Source organism: Chroicocephalus ridibundus, chromosome 3 (assembly GCF_963924245.1).
Source record: "Chroicocephalus ridibundus chromosome 3, bChrRid1.1, whole genome shotgun sequence".
Classification (NCBI taxonomy): Eukaryota; Metazoa; Chordata; class Aves; order Charadriiformes; family Laridae; genus Chroicocephalus; species Chroicocephalus ridibundus.
The window spans coordinates 112,979,129-113,001,097 of NC_086286.1; the positions used below are offsets into that span (position 1 = coordinate 112,979,129).

At 38.4% G+C, this 21,969-nt stretch overlaps 1 protein-coding gene across 3 annotated transcripts in view; it reads right to left on the reverse strand.

Moving 5' to 3' along the window:
• Window positions 1-2,492: 2,492 nt before the first annotated feature.
• NOL10 (nucleolar protein 10) overlaps window positions 2,493-21,969 on the reverse strand; it is a 58,526-nt gene continuing 39,049 nt past the window's right edge. The window contains exons 15-23 of one of the 3 annotated variants that reach the window (XR_010070459.1): window positions 20,328-20,407; window positions 20,049-20,147; window positions 19,305-19,394; window positions 17,361-17,534; window positions 16,721-16,968; window positions 11,303-11,405; window positions 7,431-7,963; window positions 3,584-3,654; window positions 2,493-2,957 (exon numbers count right to left, since the gene is read on the reverse strand). Coding sequence is in view for 1 of the 3 variants with exons in the window: in XM_063330474.1 (XP_063186544.1) it covers window positions 7,844-7,963; window positions 11,303-11,405; window positions 16,721-16,968; window positions 17,361-17,534; window positions 19,305-19,394; window positions 20,049-20,147; window positions 20,328-20,407 (914 nt within the window). In the remaining 2 variants the exon portion in view is untranslated. Of the gene's footprint in view, window positions 3,655-7,430; window positions 7,964-11,302; window positions 11,406-16,720; window positions 16,969-17,360; window positions 17,535-19,304; window positions 19,395-20,048; window positions 20,148-20,327; window positions 20,408-21,969 lie in introns of those variants that run through there. The other 2 variants (XR_010070458.1, XM_063330474.1) reach the window with 2 other exon arrangements.

Genomic DNA, 21,969 nt, shown 5'->3' on the forward strand with positions numbered 1-21,969 from the left:
GAATATCAGCAAAATCCTAATGGACAAGATAATTGCTTTTCACAACATTCTCATTTGCATAAGATGATTAAATCCTTACAGGTAACTCAACCACATCCTGGGCTGCATCGAAAGAAGCGTGGCCAGCAGGTTGAGGGAGGTGATTCTGCCCCTCTGCTCTGCTCTTGTGAGACCCCACCTGGAGTACCGTGTCCAGCTCTGGAGCCCTCAGCACAGAAAAGACATGGACCTGCTGGAGTGAGTCCAGAGGAGGGTCACAAAGATGATCAGAGGGCTGGAGCACCTCTGCTATGAGGACAGGCTGAGAGAGTTGGGGTTGTTCAGCCTGGAGAAGAGATGGCTCCGGGAAGACCTTATAGCCCCTTCCAGTACTTAAAGAGGGCCTACAGCAAAAATGGGGACAAACTTTGCAGTAGGGCCTGTTGTGATAGGACAACAGGTGATGGTTTTAAACAGAGAGGGGAGATTTAGACTAGATATAAGGAAGAAATTTTTTTACAATGAAGGTGGTGAGACACTGGAAGAGGTTGCTCAGAGAGGTGGTAGGTGCCCCATCCCTCGTAACATTCAAGGTCAGGCTGGATGGGGCTCTGAGCAACCTGATCTAGCGGAAGATGTCCCTGCTCAGTGCAGGGGGGTTGGACTCGACGACCTTTAAAGTCCCCTTCCAACCCAACACATTCTATCATTCTAAACATGTGGTCTTTATGACCCCTACTGTATGCACTTCACTTGTGATATGAAGTTCCAATATTACAAAGGTTAAAATACATAAGAAAATCCATTTACAGAAGAAGTGCTGGTAAATGGAATGGACATAATATTAATTACTGAAGTCAGATGATAAATAATTTGAATGCTTTTGAATGTTGAACGTTTTGTGCTATTGTATACAATGTAATGTAATTGTGCATGTATGTAACTGTACACTGGAATTGTACTAACACAGTAGTAAAAGTCTTGAAAAAATTATAAAACAACTCCAGCCAAAACACCCAGACCCTTACTGAAGCAGAGCTAGTACAGGGGTACAGATGCACACAGAGCGGTAGGAATAGAATTTTGGGCGGTTAAAGCAACATTCCCCCCTGCCTATCACTAACGATATGCACAGGAACACGTGCCAGCTCTCCGAATCCCCCCCATGCACTTTGATGTCACAGCTCCCCACATCTCCAAGTTTATACAAATCCTTTCTGCTCAAGGTGTGCCTAGACACGACCTGACTACTGTTACCATTAGTGCTCGTTCTCAAATCTGTGCTATATCTGTACAAATTTGTACTATAGATCCTGATATTAATAGAAAAACTGGAGCATAAGGATAGGCGCTCCACAAGAAATAGCCAGATGTTAAAACAAGAGATAATAAGGAGACAGAGCAGCTTTGGCAGAAACCGCTGTAGGGAAGGGAAGGGTGGTTCCAGGAATTGGGAGTATAAATTTTGATTAGGGCTGGGCTGGTATTTCCCACTTCAACTGCCTAGTTTTCTCTTTAATGAGGAAACGGGATTTTCACTTTTGCCCCACTCAATGAAGAATTAAATGGGAACAAGGGCTTGCCTTCATAGGTAAGCTGACCCAAACGTCACTTGTAAAGCATGACCACACTGGGAACGGTAGTGTTTTAAACTCATACCTGGTCTTGCTGTAAAATTATTGTACTTAAACTCTAATTGAATGTAGCTGTCAAAGGAAATGCAGTACTTATCTCTGCAATTATTTCTTTCAAACAGTAAGAGGAAAATTAGTACTTTCTGAACATGCCGAGGGTTGATCTTCACTCCTTGTACGTGCACCACCATCTGAAACACTGAGCAAACAAAGATCAGAGGATGAGATCCTGAAAAACACGGTCAGCAACTGACACGCATTTCTGAATTTATACTAGTATGGATGATTTACAGTCATCGCTGTTTTCAGAAATCAGTTTAATTTACCTTGGCTGATGTGTGAGCGTGCAAACTTGTCTGCAGCACAGGATGCCCAGAAGTATTTTGTACAGAAATGCCACTTACTGTAGAAACACAGGGTCACGTGTGATACTATCCATAGAAATTTGCCACTAGGCCCCATGTGGATCAAGGATGTGAGCCAAATTAAAAAACAAAGGAGGAAGGAAGTGATAGTAAAACGCAGTTAACACAAGCAGAGCTATCAGAGAGAGGAAGGGGGCAGAGAGAAAATGCCTAAATTATAGGCGGGGGAATGGGTGTGGAAATTAGCAATACCCAGTTTTACAGACAGAATGATTTATAAACCGCGTCGCAAGGTTTACAGTTACCCATCGACAGAGCCTTTAAAACGCGGGAATTCTTTTTCCTCCAGTTGTGTAAACTACAAGCTCTGCTAAACCTGATTATTTTCTGCAGGCTGTGCTATAAATTGTTCATTTTGGTAACAGACTAAGACCACTTCTTCACGTTCATCACAAACAGTCAGTTGTTGAGTAAAATCAGCTTTGAAACACAGAGATAACGATCAAGAGCTGAAGTTTATTAATAGATTTATGTGCTTTCATTCAGCTTAAAAACCCCATACTTCCCAAGATCAGACAAAATATATTAGCTATGGAGACAAGCCAAAAAAAGTATTTAATCTTTATGAAAGAGATAAAAAGATAAAACTAGTGAGTGATTCAGTTGAAGGACGGGACAAAGGGGGAAAAATGACTCCAGTCAATTAATGCTGCATGCCTCTTCCTTATGCCCTACAACCATTCATGGAGTCATTGGGCTGGAGAGGTCCTCTAAAGTTCATTAATCCATTCCTCCTCCTCAAGGCAGGCTCCACTCTACCTGTGGGGTTCCTGCAGAGCTTTAATCTGACACTGCAAGTCTCTTGGCGGACACTGCACAACCTCCCCAGGTCAGCTGCTGTACTGCTTTGCTGTCCCTTCTGCATCTGGAAGTTGGTCCTTTCTTCCTGGAATTCAAGTCTATTTACTCGTTCTGCCGTCTGGAAGGAGAACACAAATATAAAAGACAGCCGCAAAGCAAGATGGAGTAATTTGAAAACGTGTTACACCCTCCCTCACAACTCTTCCCGAAGCTGGTAATCTCAAGCTCCGTATATAAATGAACCCCATGAGTATAAAAATGTGTATATGTATTTTTCACACACTTGCTATTTATGCAGACGAATGTTTTAAATCATATTTCACTGTTTTGTTCAGAGATTAGGAACCAGCAGTGTGGTAAATTCTTTTATTGTTTTGTATAAACTGATGGATGCTCTCTTTTTCAGACAATTATACCAGTCACAGGAACACAGCATGCTGCTTGGCTTGGTAACAGCATTTTGGAAAGAACATTACACAAATAGTTTTGGTCCAACGTTTGTTCAATGACTAATAGCCCATCTGAAGTAAACTATATTACTTGTGGAGTAAAAAAGTATTGACTCATCAGACCCAGGTCTTTTCTTTATCTCACTAGGATTTCACTCACATTTAACCACTACCTGTAAATTTTTTTAAAAGGAGTTTTTAAACTGATTCTCACCACTAAATTCTCATACGTATGAAACAATCAGGGTTTCCACAAGGCTACAGCATCTGATCACTCTTACCGTAGGGTACGAACCTTAAATGTCAAAAAGGACCCCAGCAGCTGCTCAGCTTGTAGGAATGGCAATACTGGATCAATACTGGTTTCTGCAGTATGGAAAATAAGTACCGTTGAATGCAAAACGGTTGATGTAATCAGGCTGATACCCAAGAAATGCCTGCTTTTGTTCCATTAAGTTAATTGGTTGCAATGATGTTGCATTAACGCGTCAGCTTCTGATGAAACTCGCAAATCTTCCCCCAGATATCTGTTCAAGGACATTAACCTGCTTTATCAAACTCAAGAATCTAAACATGCTTCATGTCGGGTCCCTATGTAGGACTTTAGAGCTCCGCTACCCCTCCCCCACCTTGCCAAGGGTTTGGCTGTCTGTGCTGCAAGCCAGCTCTGGGAACAGTATGGGCAAACAACCGGGGACCAGACTGCTATGAGAAGAGATGTGGGAGAAAGACCCCTGAGCAGCCTTGCTTTGCTTGGGAGCCGCATCACCCTTAGTGCCCAAGCGCCTCACGGATCCCGACCTGCTCACTTGACCTTGGACATCTCTCTTTGGTCTGTTGGTTGAACCTCATTGCCGTCACCCTACTCTATCTTGCTTTTAGATAACGCAGGACCCCCAGCCTGCCTTCGCTCATAGGGCTGCCCTCCTGCTGCTCCCCAATACCTCAAAAACAAAGCTTGCAAGGAATCTTCATCCCTATTTCACCGAAAAGCTCTTGGGCTCAAATGCGTGCCAGGTGACTCGGCACAGCCTACCAACTATAGCTCCCCTGCGTTCCAGAGTTCCAGCACTGGACACCCTGAAGAGCCATGCCTCACTGTTAGCAAAATGCAAACATCCAACACTTCTGACCAACGTGAGCAATACCTACAGAACACCACCCTCTTTCAAACATTTAATAGTCAGATCAAGGTTAGGAAATCGACTTTTCTGGGTACTGCTGATTCTAACCACCTGCTGGTTCATGGGAAAAAGTAGCAGGAGAGTAAATATTAGTTCAATTAATTTATGAATTTTAAAATTATATGCTATCTTCCTGCTTTAGAGACATGCTGGGTTTCCCTCTGCCTGTATTAGAATCATATGTCCTCCCTTTGGGAATACGGCTGCAACAGGAAAACACTTTTGGCACTACAGACCTGTTTTTTGGTTAATTCTCTCTGGTCTTTCAAATTCTACACGAGCCACTAGTTATCCAGCAGAGCACGAATTCAGTCATAGCTGAGACAGAGACTGCACAGAGCTTTACTTCTTCTTCACCTTACACGAATGCCCTATTCCACCACGTTCTCAACCAAGCCCAGCGCACAAAGGAATAAACTGGCCAATGATGAAACATCGCCAGGGCAGGCGTTCCTGGGCAAAGACAAGCAGACGAATTTACGACGCAGTACAGTCTTCCTCCTTGGAAGGGCACCTCACAACCGGTTGTTACATCTGTCGTTCACAAGTATTAAGATTCTTGAGCCAACTCTAATATTCTCATTAACAAATGCTATCTGCGACCTCCAGTTTTCTAGGATTGTTCTCCAGAATAGCTGGTACCTATTACTCACACTTCTATCCTTAATTAGCCTTATTATAGCAAGATCATATACAGCATATACATACACATAGTAGCTAAAATACAGCATACTTACAGGCAAAGCTTGCAGTGCTTTGGGAACCCCAAACAGTAGGGACAATTGTAGAGCATTTGCTAAACAACATAAGCTACTATAAATGCATCAAGCCCATCTTCCAGTTCCCACATTGGCTTTTTATAATATGCAAACCACAGTCACAGTCCTATCTTTCCAGGCATCTCACTGGTTATGCCTAGTATATTTAAACACCATTGAAAGTGTATCCCAAATATCCTTTATGTGAAATAAACGGTGTGCTAAGCAAAGTTTACGCGTGCTTTTTCTCTAACAGTATGAAGTATGTTCTTTTAATCATACAAGCTCCAACCTAAATACATGGCCAATATTATCATAACGAGGTACTCTAAGTGCATGAAAAACAAAACATACACTGACCTAAACCGGTGCCAGTCAGGAGAATCTCAAAACAGAAGAAATACAGCTTTTTTTTTTTGAAGCTGAAAGTTAACTGCTTCAAACTCAGTTCACTACTACCCTGCAGATCAACCATCTATTTTTTTTTACTGCTCTTGACAGCCAATAAAATCATTGCTGAAATACAGATGCCTGAAACCACAAATGCACCTCTAGCTCTTGATCAAACATCATGGGATTTAGGCCTACCATGAGAAGGAGCAAAGTCCTCCGAACTCCTGTTCTTACAGAACCAGTTCTGTCCACCTAATCCCCAATTCTCCCTGTTTCAACCAGAATGGTGGCAAGTTTCCACCGTTAATCTTTCCACGTTCAGGACAGCCATGTACATGAAGCGAACACACCTGAATTGCACAAAGATAATTTCCAAGAGATAAAACAACACTCCAGGGGAAGATGCTGCATTAGTACAAACTTTAACTTGTCACTGCACTTGGATTTCAAAGGCTTGAACGTTATCAAAAGACAAGGCTCCAAAAAGGGGGACATACCCTGGAGCAACTGCAACTGCGTTACGTTTTCTCAGTGGCTAAGGCAAAGTAATAATGGTACTTCTTGATATACAGCATGGGTGAGACTGACATTGGAATACCAGATAGTTCTGTGTTAAATAGAAAGCAGGAGAAGCTTGTGGGCAATGCAGAAATTTGACTGTTAAGAGGTAAAAAACAGGTATGGAGAGACTCATCCTTTAGTTGGAACGCAACGACAGAAAGGTGATGATTATAATGTATGTTTTAAACTGAAAATACCAGGTGCAAAAGGCATTTTTAAATTAAAGGAAACAATATAATTAAAAACAGAAGCACCAAGGAATTAAAGCAAGTAAAATTAAACCAGGGAGAAGAAAATAAATTTAACCATGTGACTGATTAGTCTACCATCTTAAAAATAATAATAAAAAGCATCAGGCTGCGAGAAACCAAGGTTTTTACTGAAATAACTGCAAAAATTCTACGGTAAATAGTGTCCAGGAGACCTGATCAGATTAATAACCTCTCTGGCTTACAAAGCAAAACACTTAAGAACCTCCAAGTCTCTTAATAAGATTTACAGTGATGGGGAGAGTCACTGATTCTTGTTGGATTCAAAGTTCACAGTTTCTTGGCTTTAGCAAAAAGACAATTTCTAAAGTCCTTTGAAAAGCAATAAACAAAGCGCCTTTAGAATCAAAGGTAAAAATTAATTTATTTGCTTAAATAGTGAACTGCTTATGTAAATGATGGGTTTGCAAGATAAAAAAATCAAGAAGAGATGTTGTATCCTGGTTAGCAACAAGCATTCTGTTTGGAATCAAAAAGACAACATAGAAAAGAATCAATCGTTTCCTTAACATAGGTTCTAGTTTCTTAAGTTATTTAACTAAATTAACTTTTTGAATAATAGGACTCTACTGTCATGGCCTTAACGTGCTTATTATGTGAACATGTACCACTTGATCTATGTAGAACCACGGCTGGCTTACCAAAACGTATTAAACCTGGTCCTAAGGATTCTGAGTAAGGGCCATACTTACCAAATTTAACTTAGTAAGACTATCCTTCCGAGATTCCCCTTTGTACATCGGTGTGGCAAGAGAAGTTTCCTTATGGAGTGATTTAGAGGAACCTACATCAGGCATTCTATTCTCAGTTGCCCTCAGGACAACCATTTGTAGCTCCTTCTGGCTACTAAGGCAACCCAAGAATACAAGGCCACAGTCAGTTTTTAAAAAAGACAATTGTGCATCATCCTTCAAGAACCATGAAAGGAAAATTTGTTGTGCCCTTGTAAAGATAAATTTTTAGACAAAATAACTTACCCTTGATCTTCTATCTAAAGAGTCACAAAGCCTTCAGAAAGCAAAAACCCACAGCTCTTTAAGTTAAATAAAAGACAGGCAGCCTTGTTGTATATATAAAATCTTATATAGAAAACATCCAGGGTTACACAAAAACCAGTTGCGCGTGATTTCTGCACAAATCAGTTCACACTGGAGTTTATAACACACCATATTTGTAGTGTCCTTTGGTCAATACTTTACTTTCATAAGCTTTTCAGTAATTAACACGGGGTTTAGCAAGTTCTGTTTTTTGTGTTCACCAATGAATCAAAATACAAATACATTGGTACTGTGTCCCAATTTGAAAAAGTCCCTTTTTCAAATGAAAAAGTCCCTTTTTCAAATGAAAAATGAGATAAAGGAAGTTTCTTAAAAAAATAATATAAAATAAATCAATGAAACGGTCGTCCTCTTCCACGTTTGCTCTTGAGATGACTAGCAGAACGCCGAAGAGTTTTCCTCTCTTGACGATGCTGTTTCTCAGCTTCCTGCTGTTTCTTTTGCTGCTCTGACTGGAATGTTAGAACAAAAACAGACTCAAGCTCTTGTAAACTTACACATCACCTCATTGTTCAAGCATCTATATATCAAGTCAGAATTCTACTAAGGAAATCTGGAAGCGTTACTTTAAATGGTCCCATGCTACCTTGTCTTATACCATACCTGTTGATTCTGGGTACTCCAGGCATTATCATTCTAAGTAATTCACAGCACACATTTAAGGCAAAGATATCGAAAAACATGAAAAAAGTGAAAAAAAAAAATGTATTTCAGATGAAAACCAATGTCTAACAATAGACTGTAAAATTACACTCTGGAAATTATGTTTTAATGCCCTTAAGGTAGAGCACAATTTGAGGATATTTAGTATCTCCTTTGGGTAACTAGTTACGCATACATTTAATATTTGCACAAATGCATTTTAAAAGACAGAAAAATTAGTTAAATTTGCTGAAACGTACAGGTTTTCTACAAAGTGTTCTTACAAGTTCTTGAAAGAGTTTGATATGCTGTATGCAATTCTACAAAGACTTTCCACATGAAAATAATTTAAAATCTCTGCTCCTGTGGCACATGCTCTCTTAATGTTTTTCCTCTTCATCAAGAACATGCTGAAAGGGTTTCATTTACATACCACATAGATGAAATGACTCTTACAGCCATAAACTACTATTTTCTTTGGAAGACTAAGGCTTGTCTTCGAACTAATCATAAATTTGAACTAGCAGACTTGAACTAGCCAAGCTCAGGCAACTGTCCATGCTATAAAAAACTCTAAATATGCTATAATATACTCTAAATAAAATTAGAGCAATTTCAACAGCATCACAGGAACAGTGTGACAGAGTTACTGGTCATGCAACTGTATCCCCACTGCATCTAATCCGTAATCAGCAGCACTTATATGTCAGCCCACCTCTCCCTGAGTTTCCCATTAAAGTACCATTTAAACCTGAGCTAGAGATTTGCACGCATAGACAACATTTTGGCTGAGGTGAGATATGAACCAATCTACCAAATGTAGCAATAAGCCCATACCAGTATCACGGTAATAAAAGCTAGTGAGCTTTAGACGTCACTGAAATTTATTGACTCCCGTTTCCACTGCAAGTAGGGAAACTAGAAGCCCGCTATGTGAAAATGTAAGTAGTTTCTCTCTGTCTCCAGACTTTGTCTGAAACGGTCTGGAGAAATCTTACTTAATTTAATGTTGACTGTTACCTCTAGTGTACTGAATGATCTTGATTTGCATTTGAAGCTTTGTGGATTTTTTTTAAAAACGTCCTCTATACCTCCCTAGTAGTGTAAGTACTTAGGCATTTTAGAAACCCTGCTGTTTTGTCATAGCTATTTGCTATCATAAAGCACGCTGAAATTGAAAAACAGGATGCCACACTGTAGGAACCATACTAAAAATCCCCTGAAAACTAAAGTGTGAAATATCAATGCCAAACAATTTCCTCACTGGATCTGTCAGTACTTGCTGGCCATTTGGGAGGCTGCCAACATATCACAACTGTAGCAGCAAAGTTCAGTCTCAATTCCACCGATCTATAAGGTCGAGTGATACCAATCCCAGAGAAGCACAATTCTCTCCTCCACTAAATCTTTCTACCTACTCCCAAATACACTTGCACTTTAAGGAAAGGGCGTCACAAAGCAGAAGTCGATGATCAGAGTAACACTAAAATCCCTTTTTGGATTTGCCAACTTCATCTCTTCATCCTCTGAAAAGGAGCGTCAAGACACAGCATACTGCATAGCGTGAGCTCTTCCTAGCTCTCCCTGCTCCATTCCCTGTGACTTCAGAATATATACAGGGCGTCTGTTTATTTGAGAGAAGACTTGTAAGTCTTATTTTGCTATTCTGTTGACAGGAGGAAAGGTCTCTGTAGATGCGTTATTTCTCTTTTAATTAGACTTCCAAAAATATTTTTAATGCAAACGAGCACAACGTACGTATTTCAATAAAGCAACATCAGTTAACAGTTAGCAGCAACATAATTAAGAAAAATAAATCAAAACTATAGCATATCTGATAGAATCAAGTAAAATAGCATTCTGAACCACTGCTGTATCTCTCTTCTTCCACCTTACTCCCAAATTTTCACAAAACTGTTAGCAAAAGGTGATCATTTATTGTTCAACACCAATTGCAAGAAACCTTCTGGCTCTGCGCTTTCTAATTTAAGGCTACTATAAAAAAGACCGTGCTTCCAAAGCCCTGCAAAGACCATTTAATTAGCTGCAAGACACTAAACATATCAGTTACAGCAGTTGGTAAAATCCCTGGAATGGTTATCCTACACAGCACTGCAGAGGAATCTGTGACTTATTCCACAGTCACCACATTTTAAATTCCAGCAATACAACAATCAAAAACAGATGAAAAAGAACATCTGCAAACAGACAATAAATAGGTAAAACAAGTAAGGCAGAAATAGTCCAATCAATTTGGTTATTTAGAATTTTTTAAGGCATACTTGATGTGACAATCTTGGCCATTCTTATGACAGCAGTTTACCAGCGAGAACAATATTTGACCACTGGTAAGGAGATATGTACTATAGCAAAGAGGCTTACTGAGGAAAACCAGTTTAACTGAAGTTCGTTTTGTCAGCTCAAGTATGAATCAATATGGGTTTTCAGCTTTTATAACGTGTCCTTTCATCAGTTCTAAAGCCATTTTCTAGCAAAAAATCCTTAAGTGTTCTACAGCAGCAGTAGATGCACGCATGCATTTAACTCTGCCCACACTATGAAGTAATCCCGTCTGCAATCTACAAATTTCCTTAGGATGGGAAATCAAAACCCTTTGGGAAAGTTAGATAGGCAGCAGTTAACTACACACTTCAAAAGGAATTTGGCAAGCAGAACAGGACCAGAGCTCATTCTTGCAATCTGTGTTACACAAGTTCAATGACAAGGTCGTTAGGAGCTCTGTTTTGATCATGCTGAGACCTAGCGATGTGACCAACCAAGAGCAAGCCAGTCACATACAGCATCCTGATTGCATTTGGACCTGCAGACCAAGATCTGACCAGTCCTGGCACTGAAGTCAGGTAAAGTCACAAGCTTCTGATGGTATGTCTGCAAATAAACTATCAAAAGATGGAAGGCAGTATTTTCCACCGGAATATAAGATTTTATGAGCGCTGTCTGAGTTATAAGGGTATAAACACACAGTGTACTACCGGAGGCTTTCATTCTCTTGGCAAGAAGCAGAAGAGTTGGCAGCTTATAAAGAAATGAAGAGGGACATTTGTTTGACGGTTTCAAAGTTCCTGTTCTTTCATGCAAAAACTAAAGTTACTTGTGTATTATCTTAAAAAATTATATATATAGCTCACCTTCTTTAATTTGAATGTTGCCTGTTTGCTGCCTACTGTGGTATCACACACATTGAGCGTGCCAAGTTTTTCTTCAAGCTTTAAACGATCTCCAAGAGTTTTCCTGTGGAGAATAATTAACGTTAGTCCATATTCTTGCCATCTTTTTACTACAATAAAGGCTGATAATGCAGTCAAAACTAATCTCAATTTCTCTGAAAGCCTGAAATGCCATGAGTCTAAAAAATAAACATTCAGTAAACAGAAAAGACAAGTTCAAATCATTCCCTCCAGATACTGCTTTCAGTAGAGAAACACTTTTAAAATTTATGTAAAGTTCATTGTTTTTTCTGCTAAAAAGCAACAGGACTCTAGTTGAGAAAGAAACCACACCCTTCTATTGCTATATTTTTCTACAAAATGTCAGAAAAAGTCAGGAATATTCAGTTGCAGTAATAGATACATTCACAAATAAAAAACCAATAAGGCTGGATATATACAGCCTTCTTGAAATCTTGTAATTTCTGAATTGGAAACACTTTTGAGGGAAAGGAAATAGTCTCGACTACACATCAGAATGAATTCGCCACCAAGCGAACCACTTCACTGACAGAGACAAGCTACTTAGTGCAAACACAAATGACTGCTCGGACACTGCGCCTGTAACAGTCTTAATGCAAACAGTTTTCTAAATTAAAGAACGATGCAAACAAGCGAATGTGTTAAGACAGACAGACCCTGACCCCAGAGAGGAGCTCCAACGTGAGCATTCGCCTTCAAGCGCACGGTACTCATCAGTTAGTTTCTGTGAGCAAGCTGGTGTCAAGCCTCTCCCCTTGGGCACTGAACTCCAGCATTTCTACGGAGCAGGTAGCTGTTGTGGTCAAAACTGACAGTGTTTTCAGCTCTCCCCCCACTGGAAGTTAGCGCCCCTACAAAAGCAAGACACGCCGATGTGCCCCGGCTGCTCCAGGTTGCGAGCTGATATTTAATATCCCCCTTGCTGACTTCAGTAAGCCGGGTTGTAAAGTGGAACAGACGAGGAGTGGAAATACACCTTGATCCCGCGTAGCCTCCAGCACAGGGGTGAGGCAGGCAGGCAGGGACGCTGCTGGCTTCAGCCACCCCCCTACAGGCACCTGTGAGCCCTGGCACGGCTAGTCCTTCCTCTGTAATGTGGGCCCTACGAGTATAGATAGTGCCACCTGAGAATACGACATGTGTGATCAAACTCACTCTGTCTGGAAAACATTCGCCTAACTGTAAATGAAATTAGTTCTGCAATTTGAGATGCTGCTGTTAGCATCTTATTAGATCTCTCTGAAGAAGGCTGAGAGACGTTTTTTTTGTACAGGTTTTAAAGTGGAAAATAAGTCATCATAAAAATACAGGTGATTAGCAGCCACCACCGTCAATGGCATTTCTATGGACAAAGGGCTCGTGGATTGTGGCCTACGTACCAAGTCTCTGAAGTCCGCTGAATTTTGGTTAATGAGCCATTTTATGTAACAAAGACTTTTCAGATTAGCAATTGAAAATTACTGTCAAGAATTACTTTATTTCTCATGACTAGGTACTTTGATTGTATTTTTTTTCTTCCCTGTAGTATATTTTTCAGTGAGTACATGTAAAAACTTGTTCCATCTGTGCGAATCGGGAAGACAAGCTAAGCCTTAGAGCTAACTATGGCAGAAGATCAGTCACCGACATTGTGGTGGGATTTCTACATTCAAGTGAAGTCCCATTTTTTCTCCCCTTTGAAAGCAAACTGGAGAAATATGGCTACTACCCAGCAATTATTTAGCATGACTGCCTAGATACTGCTTCAGTCAGGAGAAAAATTAAAATGAGGAGATACTAGCAAAATGCTGTGGGCTTGCCATTTTACTGAATAATTGCAGGTACGGCTGTTATTTATCTGAAAATGCACACACCTCAAATGATAGTGAATTGCAAGCACTGATACACAAACACAACAGCTGGGTTGTTTGGGTTTGGTTTTGTTTTGTTTTTTTAAATCATCCTCAACAAATTGATTCAAGGGATACACTAACAGTGTTATTAAAAGCAACTTCCCCTGCCCTACAGTAAAAAACAAACAAACAAAAAATTGCCTAGGCACTTCATTTTTTGGGGTTATAAAGTTTTTCAGGACTTTTCCTGCTGTTTTACTTTAGCGATACCGAAGAATGTCAACGGTGCTTTTGTTGGCTTTTGTCAACTTTCTTGACCATCTCTGAAGATACGACCACTGTACTTTTTAATTTTGCCATGCTCTAACTTCAATAACAAACCTTTTAAAGGGACATCAAGAAAATCGAAAGAGCTTTTAGCACACATCATGATAAAAACCCTTTCCCTTTATGGGTCCTTTTAATACTATGTAAGGAACTTTTGCAGTAAGTAAACAAAGCAAAGTTCTGCATCTTTGCTAATATGTTCAGCAGGCTTTCACGTGTAAGCATAAGAGTGCAAAAGGGGAAAATCAAATGCAGACTGATTTGAGACAAGGTGGTTTTTTACAACCAGGAGTAAATTTTGCAGCTTTCCTGCACAAAGAAATGCGTAGACTGTTGATCTATGAAGAAATGTACAGTACGCACCACTGCTTTAGAAGTTGGGCTTGGAGCCGAGCTGAGTCAGGAACATGTCAAAAGAAACACCCAGTTTTATATAAGCCATAAACTGTTTCCTCAGGTAGAACATTATACGATTAGAGAAAAAAAAAGAACACCTAACCATTAAATGCATAGTGAAGGTATTAAGGTACTTAATTATATTGGTCACAGACCATCATTCCATAACTTGGATAAATCAAATCAAAGACAAACATGCCAGCCTCACCGGATTGTACATGCCACTACAGTCTTTCCAATTTTCAGTACACTACTTGAATTAATTATTTTCATGCTGACTACTTATCACTGAATAAAGCCAGCAGAAGACATATTTAGGTATTTTCTTCATGAAATTCTATTATGTAAAAATGCTTATTAACCAAACAACTTAGCTCACAACACAGACTAAGTCATTATGATTACAGAATCATATCAGCTATACGTTATAAGAAATGGATACCAGCTGTTAATTTTTAAATTTCCTTTAAGAATTAGAGGGATATCAAACTCCACACTCGGAACAATACCTGGATAAGCACAAATTGGATCACTGAGTATAGAGCTAATTGCTTGGCCAAAAATAAAAATGGAAAGACAAGTCAATGAAGCAATTCAGAAAGTCACAAAGGATGTAATGCTGTCACATCCATTTTTTTGTCATCCTATTCTAGACTCAATTTTTTCTCCTCTTCTTTTTGTTTTTTAAACATTTTACATTACGTCTCATCTGTGCATTTACCACATAGAGGGTAACTAACCCAAGCCAGCCTAATTATGCACCACACCTTGCAAAATATTCTGCAGAGAATTAGCAGTGAATCTTAAGACAGATTCTCTCTGCCCTAAAAGTAGTCATTTAGAAGTCGTTCCGTGGTTTATATCATCACTGATATTCCTCCATCCACTGGACAGATCTGTGGTATTTGGTTTCAGTTTTCCTGAACCAAAGCAATAATTTTTCTCCCTCTGTAAACCAGATGAAAGAATTTATTTTGTCCTGCGTCACACTATTTTAGTTTTTTCTAAATGTTTCTCTTCCTTACACCTGTCCGGCCTTATTTACTTAACTTTCAGTATCCCTGTTCACATTTAAGCCTTCAATGTTTTGAATGAAATAAAATCTTAATACTTCAAATTGAGTGTCCTTGAGAATTTCCTTTAGAAGTGCGCAGCTGAATTTGCGTAAAAGAACAGTACGTGAGTAGGCTGCAGCCGTGCTGCCTTTTAGGGAAGTATTTCAATGGCAATGAGAATACAGTGCCATTTGACCACTCTCTCAGGGCCCTTTTCAAATCACTTGCTAACATGACGATAAATCCAAGTACAATGTAAAAAATATCCTTAACCTACAATGCTCTGTCAGAGTGTCCAGAATGGATTTTCTCCTGGACAATGGAAAAAAAAAAAAACCTGACAGAAGTAAAAATTTGCTTCACCTTCTGGAAGAAAGAAAGAAAAATAATCAGAAGAAAGTTGATGGAGAAATCTAAGAATCTTAAGAGTCCAAAATGAGTGGGTATATCCAATATAAAGAACAAAGAAGAATCCCTGTGTGTAAACACTTGCTGATAAAAAATAGCTAAGGAAAACATGGGAAGCGGTTCTGCAGAACTGCTGCAGAACAAATCCCGATTTATAAAACCCACTATGTCTATTTAAAGAGGTCTTGCAGGCACAGCATGGAAATCATAGACTACTAGACTACTGTAGAAACACTGGCTCAGTAGGAGTTGAAGACCATTTTACATGATAAATTCCAGTTAAAAACTTGCACATTAAAGGGACAGGCTGAATTTTTATCAAATGTTTCTTTCACATGCCTCCACCAAACTTTCATCATGAAACAACTAGGTTGTAGAGTCAGTCATTAGTGACATAGAGAAACAGTCCCATTATATGTATTATTCACTTTCTTTTCTCTGACTGTATCACTTCATTCTAAGTAAAAACATAATGGCTATTACAAGATCCATCTAGCCCAGCAACTTGTTTCCAACATTAGTCAAAATTCTGCTCTGCAACCAGTGTGCTGCAAGAACTTTGAAGCTATTGTCTTTCAAGGTTTTAATATTAGTGTCTGCGCTCCAAATAATAAAAGAGTATTAAAGCTCATCTTCTGAAGAGCTCAACTCACCTCTGGAAAAAATAATATCAATGAGATTTGCAGGTATTAAGCACCTCAAAGCCAAAGCTTTGGTTTGACGTGCTCTTTACACAGTACCCAATTACCTGATCATCAATTTAAGGAAATCCACATTTTAAAAAAAGTCTGAATGTTTGTATTGCAAAAAGAAAAACAGAGATAGTGAGACCTGCCAAAGTAAGGATAGCATAGTTTTCTTAAAGTTTCTAGATGCCATAAAAATACCCAGATAGAACAATTTTTGTTTACCACCTTGATCCTACTTACAAAATACTGACTATGCAGTATTCTATATCCTTTTAGAGGGTCAGATGAAAAACATCCAGACTGTAAACCTCAAACTGACGCCAGTGGAGAAATATAACCACTCTTATAGACACCAGTGTTGTTAATTGTGAGAGCAACAGTTCACCAACACTGAGTAATGGATCCCCAAATTGCACTCAGAATATTAATATCTCATTTGTGTTGTCTCTCTGCCATACTTTAAACACTGTATTTGTTCAACTACAAAACAAAGCCTTCAACAACTATGTCACTTTAAGTTATATTCCTGAGTCGCCAGATGTGGCTTTACTAGTAAGTGCTTCCAAGCCAAAATGCCACTGGCCTGCATTGTAAGAGAAATACTTGAGAATCGTCCACCCCCAGCTATTAAAATAGGAACATTAGTCTTACTTCATTAATTTTTGTTTTTTGGCAGAGTCTTTGAAGCTTCTGAATTCCTCTCCTTCTTTAATCTCAAAAAACTGAGGTTTCAGTGATGTTTGCTGATCCTCCTTGAACCTTTCCTGCCGCTTTACTTTTTCCTCTTGGCGTAGAAGCTTGCGCTGTTTCCTGACCTCTTCAACCCAGCCTTTTTCATCATCTGAACTCTCAGAACTTTCTGCATCGCTTGCTTTTCCTTCTGGTTCTTCCTCCTCTTCCTGAAGACGAAAATAGTATAAAAATAAGAAATCATCCACTAATTTGCTTTTCAAACCATTCCTGCAATTACCGTATGTGACAGCTTTTACACAATACAGTTGAAGAGAACTGAAATTTCAACAAAAGCAGTAGCAGCAAAGGAAGCAGAAGATGTATTATAAAATTGTTTCCACCTACATATTTTATGTTTTTCAAAGCTATATTCATGTAGACGCAATATAGTTCATATATAAAAACTAGGATAACATCACACATCAAACTTAATTACTCCAGTTAATAAGACGTTCTTGCATTGCCCCCATCTTTCTAGGGTGAAAATTCTGAATGCTTGAAACAAAGGAAAAAACCCAAACCTATGGGTTTTTCTTAATCCAAGTGCAAAATATTTTACCTGTTCTTGTGCTTCCAGTTCCTCTAAGAGCTTTAGTTTCCTCTTTCTTTTCTCACTTATTTTAGAAACAAGTGGGTTAAGTAGCCTAAATTCTTCACTCTGCTCATCCACCTGGAAATCTGGATTCTCAAACATAACCTTAAAACGATCATCTTTGAGAAGGCTAGGCAGATTCTGGAAAAGAAGCAAAGCATGAGAGAGTTATAAAATTCTGAAACAGACATGAGTAAAATAAGTAACAACTTTTTAATTAAACAAAACTCAAAACCGGTATGTGAAACGCCAGTTGCTTTATCCTTCCAGGTCATGTAAAATCAAGATTTATGCTTACTAAATTTTATTACTTTCACAAAGATCAAATAAATATCACTCTAAGGTACCTGTAAGCAAGACAGGACTTTTTATGCACGCTATGGGCACCTTAAATACACAGTTACTAGTATTTTTGAATTAATGCCTCTCATACATTCTGCCAGCTAGTCTGGAAACGTGTTGATATCTATTGGCTAATCAGCAGTACCTCCAAGGCAAATACCCTGTCTGACAGGGATGATTCTACAACATGTACAACAAGTTATCAGGGTAAACACGTCTTTATGCAATGCTACTACTGTTTTACTGTAAATACATAAGTGTTTCTATACATCTTATAACACTTTTTCTTCACTGCCCACACATACAGAATGGAAAAGACAGTTTCATTCATGTTAAAGTAAAATGATCTCAGTGTAAATTATGCTACTGTTGAATTAGGAACAGTTCAAGCTACAGTTTCAGCTTAGGTGAATACCTGTTGTCATACTTTTAAAATTCATGAATACATAGCTTTTTATTATAAAAAGCTGATCTTTCAACATTGCCAAACTTATACCAGCACATTCATCCCACCCCAGTATTAAATTTCCATTGTTACCTATGAAGTGGGGAAAAAAAAAATAAATACAGAAAACAATAAGTGTAAAATTCAAGCACAGAAACTGTTACAAATATGCGACTTGCAGTCACACACCAAAAAAATTAAATCCCAAAGCCAAAAATAAATTGCTTTTCATAAGACTCTAATGTCATTTCAGGAAAATAACCAGAACACGTATTTTTATGTATACTCTTTCTAGTCCACTTCATAACGCAACCTGTATGTACTCCTAGACAAATCAGCCCTCATTTATTGAGCTCATATTTCCATCGTAACACTGGCTTCGACAGGCTGCATTTAAGGTTTTGCCACCACCTACTTTTTCAGTAGTTCATTCTTCCTTTTAACTGCAACACGCGGGATTTCATTAGATGCCACACGAAGCTAATGCCTGCCTTCCATGAATTCTATAGTCCTCTTGAGAATGAGCACCTATGAAGTGCTACCTATAGAAAGACTCCCTCTCACCAGCTACTAAACATTAACTCATTTTTTCCCCTTAGACTCCGCTTAGGATAAAAATGGATTATTTTCGACATCCGGAAGAATTCCTGTTGCATAAGAGCAAACCATTTTGGCTATTTTACAAAATGTAGTTAACTGTGTACACAAAGAAAGGCAATTCTGTCTTCAGTTTTACAGAAAACACCTATCTTGTGGTGGTCGCCACCAAAATACCAACAAATGCAAACAATAGGTCTCTCTAGAACAACTTTGGTATTGACTCTGCATTTAGCTAACTTCTGGAGTCCTACAAAGTCCGTATCACTTTCACAGTGAGTATGTCATCATTTTAAGGTCTAAGTTACTACATGGCCTTTTTGGTGCTGCGGCTACAGCAAAGTTCACCTTAAAGCCACTTACTAGTTATTTATGAGAAACAGAACAATGGAATTTTTAATCTGTTTGTCCAGATAACACACACAAATAAAAAAGAAAACAAAACCCAACAACAACAAAAAAATAATACTTCAAGCATTACTATTTCTGCATTCCCAGTTAGAAAAGTCTCCAAAACAAAAGCTCACCTTCTGTTTCCTTTTTCTAGTAACCTGTTGCTCTTCTCCTTCTTCTTCAATCAGTTTGAGTGCAAGCTCTTTATTGACTTTCGGAAGTTTCTAAAGAGAGGAAAGCAATTAATCAGTAAATTATGCTTTTGCACATGCAAAAATTGACATGCTTTACATTCATAGATGTGGTGAAGAGAGAACTCTTATTCATTCTTGTAACTTTTGCTGAAAAGCTCCTTGTATGGTTCCAAATATTTCTAGGTACTAGTAAAGCTAAAGCACTTGGAGAAAATTTAAGCAGAACTTTTGTATCATTTCTTCCTTGCAATACATCAGCTTTAGTACTTTAAAAGCAATTATTTCTCCTTGTATGTTGAGAAAATTCAATCTAGAAAGCTACTTATTATAAACACAATACTATTTTTATACATCTCTCTCCAGAGTATTATGTTTTAATGGCTTAAGTCATTTAGTTTGATGACAAAAGTAGAAACTGCAAGTTTTACCAGTGGGTTACCCATTCAGGTGGCAAATGTAATGAGAGCTGCTCGTTTACAGTTTGGTATCAGTCCTTCTCATCTGTGGTAATCACACGCAGGGGAATTTTACGGTTCCATTCAAAAAGTTCTATAAATTACTTTGTGTCTCTGATGATAAACAGAATCAAATCCTAAATCATTACATCTCTGAGATACACTTAAGAATATATTACTCTCTATGAATAGTTTTCCCAGAAGTATACTCATTGTTTACAGCATTTACCTTTATTTGAACTCTCTGTGCACGTGTTTCTTCTATCTTCTGCCTTATTTTCTCTCTTCTGTATTCTTCGTAGGCAAAGGGGTTGGCCATCATTTTTGCCTTTGAACAAGCAGGAGGAAGTCAAAGGAAAACAACATCAATACAGGACACAGTCCATATTTTGGAGGAAAAAAAAACAACCCCAAAACACAAAAAAAAAACAGAAAAAAAGCCAACAAAAGCCCAACACGCATAGTTTATTGTTAAGAATAAAAATTGACGAGGGTCAGTGTCATTTACCTTATGATAAAGTCTTATGTCCATGAAAAAGCCATGCATATACGCTCTGAGCAATGACGATCCAATGAGATGAGCAAGGCCTGGGAAAAAAGTTACAGAGGATTTCAAAGAGGTTTCATATATGAAGAACTCCTATTCCAAACTAGCCACTTCACTTACCCGATTCAAGACAAACAAGCACTGCCAACGCATCAATCTAACAGTCACATCCATTACATCAAGACTAAGTAAAACCGCAAAAAAAAAAAAAAAAAAAAAAAACAGTTTGGCCAGCAAGAAATTTGAGCTGCTTCAGAGCAACAAAATCCATTTTTCTTGTCATAATACATGTTACTGTGCACTTTTTAAAAGTGCCCACAAGCACTATGCTCCATAAAAGTTTACTAAGAAAAATTCAAGAGGATTTTTTTTTAAACTCCATAGATGTTTGACAGTCACTTTTTTAGTGTGGTATAGAGATGTTTTTAATTAAAGAGTTTTGCCTTGGGTCACTGTCTTTGAAGAATCAACATGTTGAAAAAAAATACAGTACCACATCAGGTCATAAAACTGTCACCCTAGGCCCTAACCTAAGTAAGAATGAAAATACTTAAGAGTTCTCCGATTTTCCTTCCATGTATCTTCACAAATTCCAAGACTGAGAAGATGAAAAGCTTTTTATAGAAAAATATCCTCTACAGACCCCAAATCTTTAGAAATTAAGAATTAACAAACAACTTCTAGAACTAAATGGCAAAAAAAAGTGAGAAACCACTGTGCATCTCAGAAAGCAGAGTTGTGTCTCAAAATTTTTTTAACTGTTTCCAGGAAACAGTCTTCCTGTGTATTCCAAAATGAGAGTACTCCAGCTAGTAATACAAAGAAACCCTGATGAATGAAATACAAAATAACCCCTAAACTGGTTCTTCATTTGAAAACTTGCATTTATGGGGAAATTAAGTTGACTAAGTTCTAGTGAATTTAAAGTAGAATAACTATTCCCAGTCAAATCTCTGTGTAGATAATACTACATTGGCTTACATCCCCTTACAACCAGGACAGGGCTCTGCAGGATACATTCAGACCGTCTAGAACTAGAACACTGAAGATGCAGGTGCTTTGGATGACCTCCTCCTTGTATGGCCTCCTGCCAGGCCAAACCCAACTCCCATATTCAGAAGTAAATTAATTAAATTAAACTGGAGCAAAACATTGCAATCAAAACACGTAACAGACAGAAAAAGGACTAACTACCTTGGGAGAAGCATGATTACCTTCTCTGCTATATAATTTTCAGCATTCCAATTCCTTGAAACTGTGTTTCTATTAGCCTTAGAATGATTTGTATTCTCTGGAAATTACGACATTCAAACAGGATAGCCTTTGGCAGATTTTGCTGTAAGTTCCAACATACTATTTGAGCACCTCAAAAATATTTTGAAAACTAAACCAACTTCTCTTCCTATGTCTTCCATTTAGCGTCTGAAAGCACACATGAGATTCCTAGACATATTAAATCAGCAAATATCAATCATCTTCTTGGGATAAAAATCCAAGAAACACAAATATCTCGTGTTGCACAGGTTGGGAACCAAAGAACATAAAGCCATCAGTCTGGTATATTAATAACCAAGACGACTGGAGTAAACTACTGCCAGTGAAT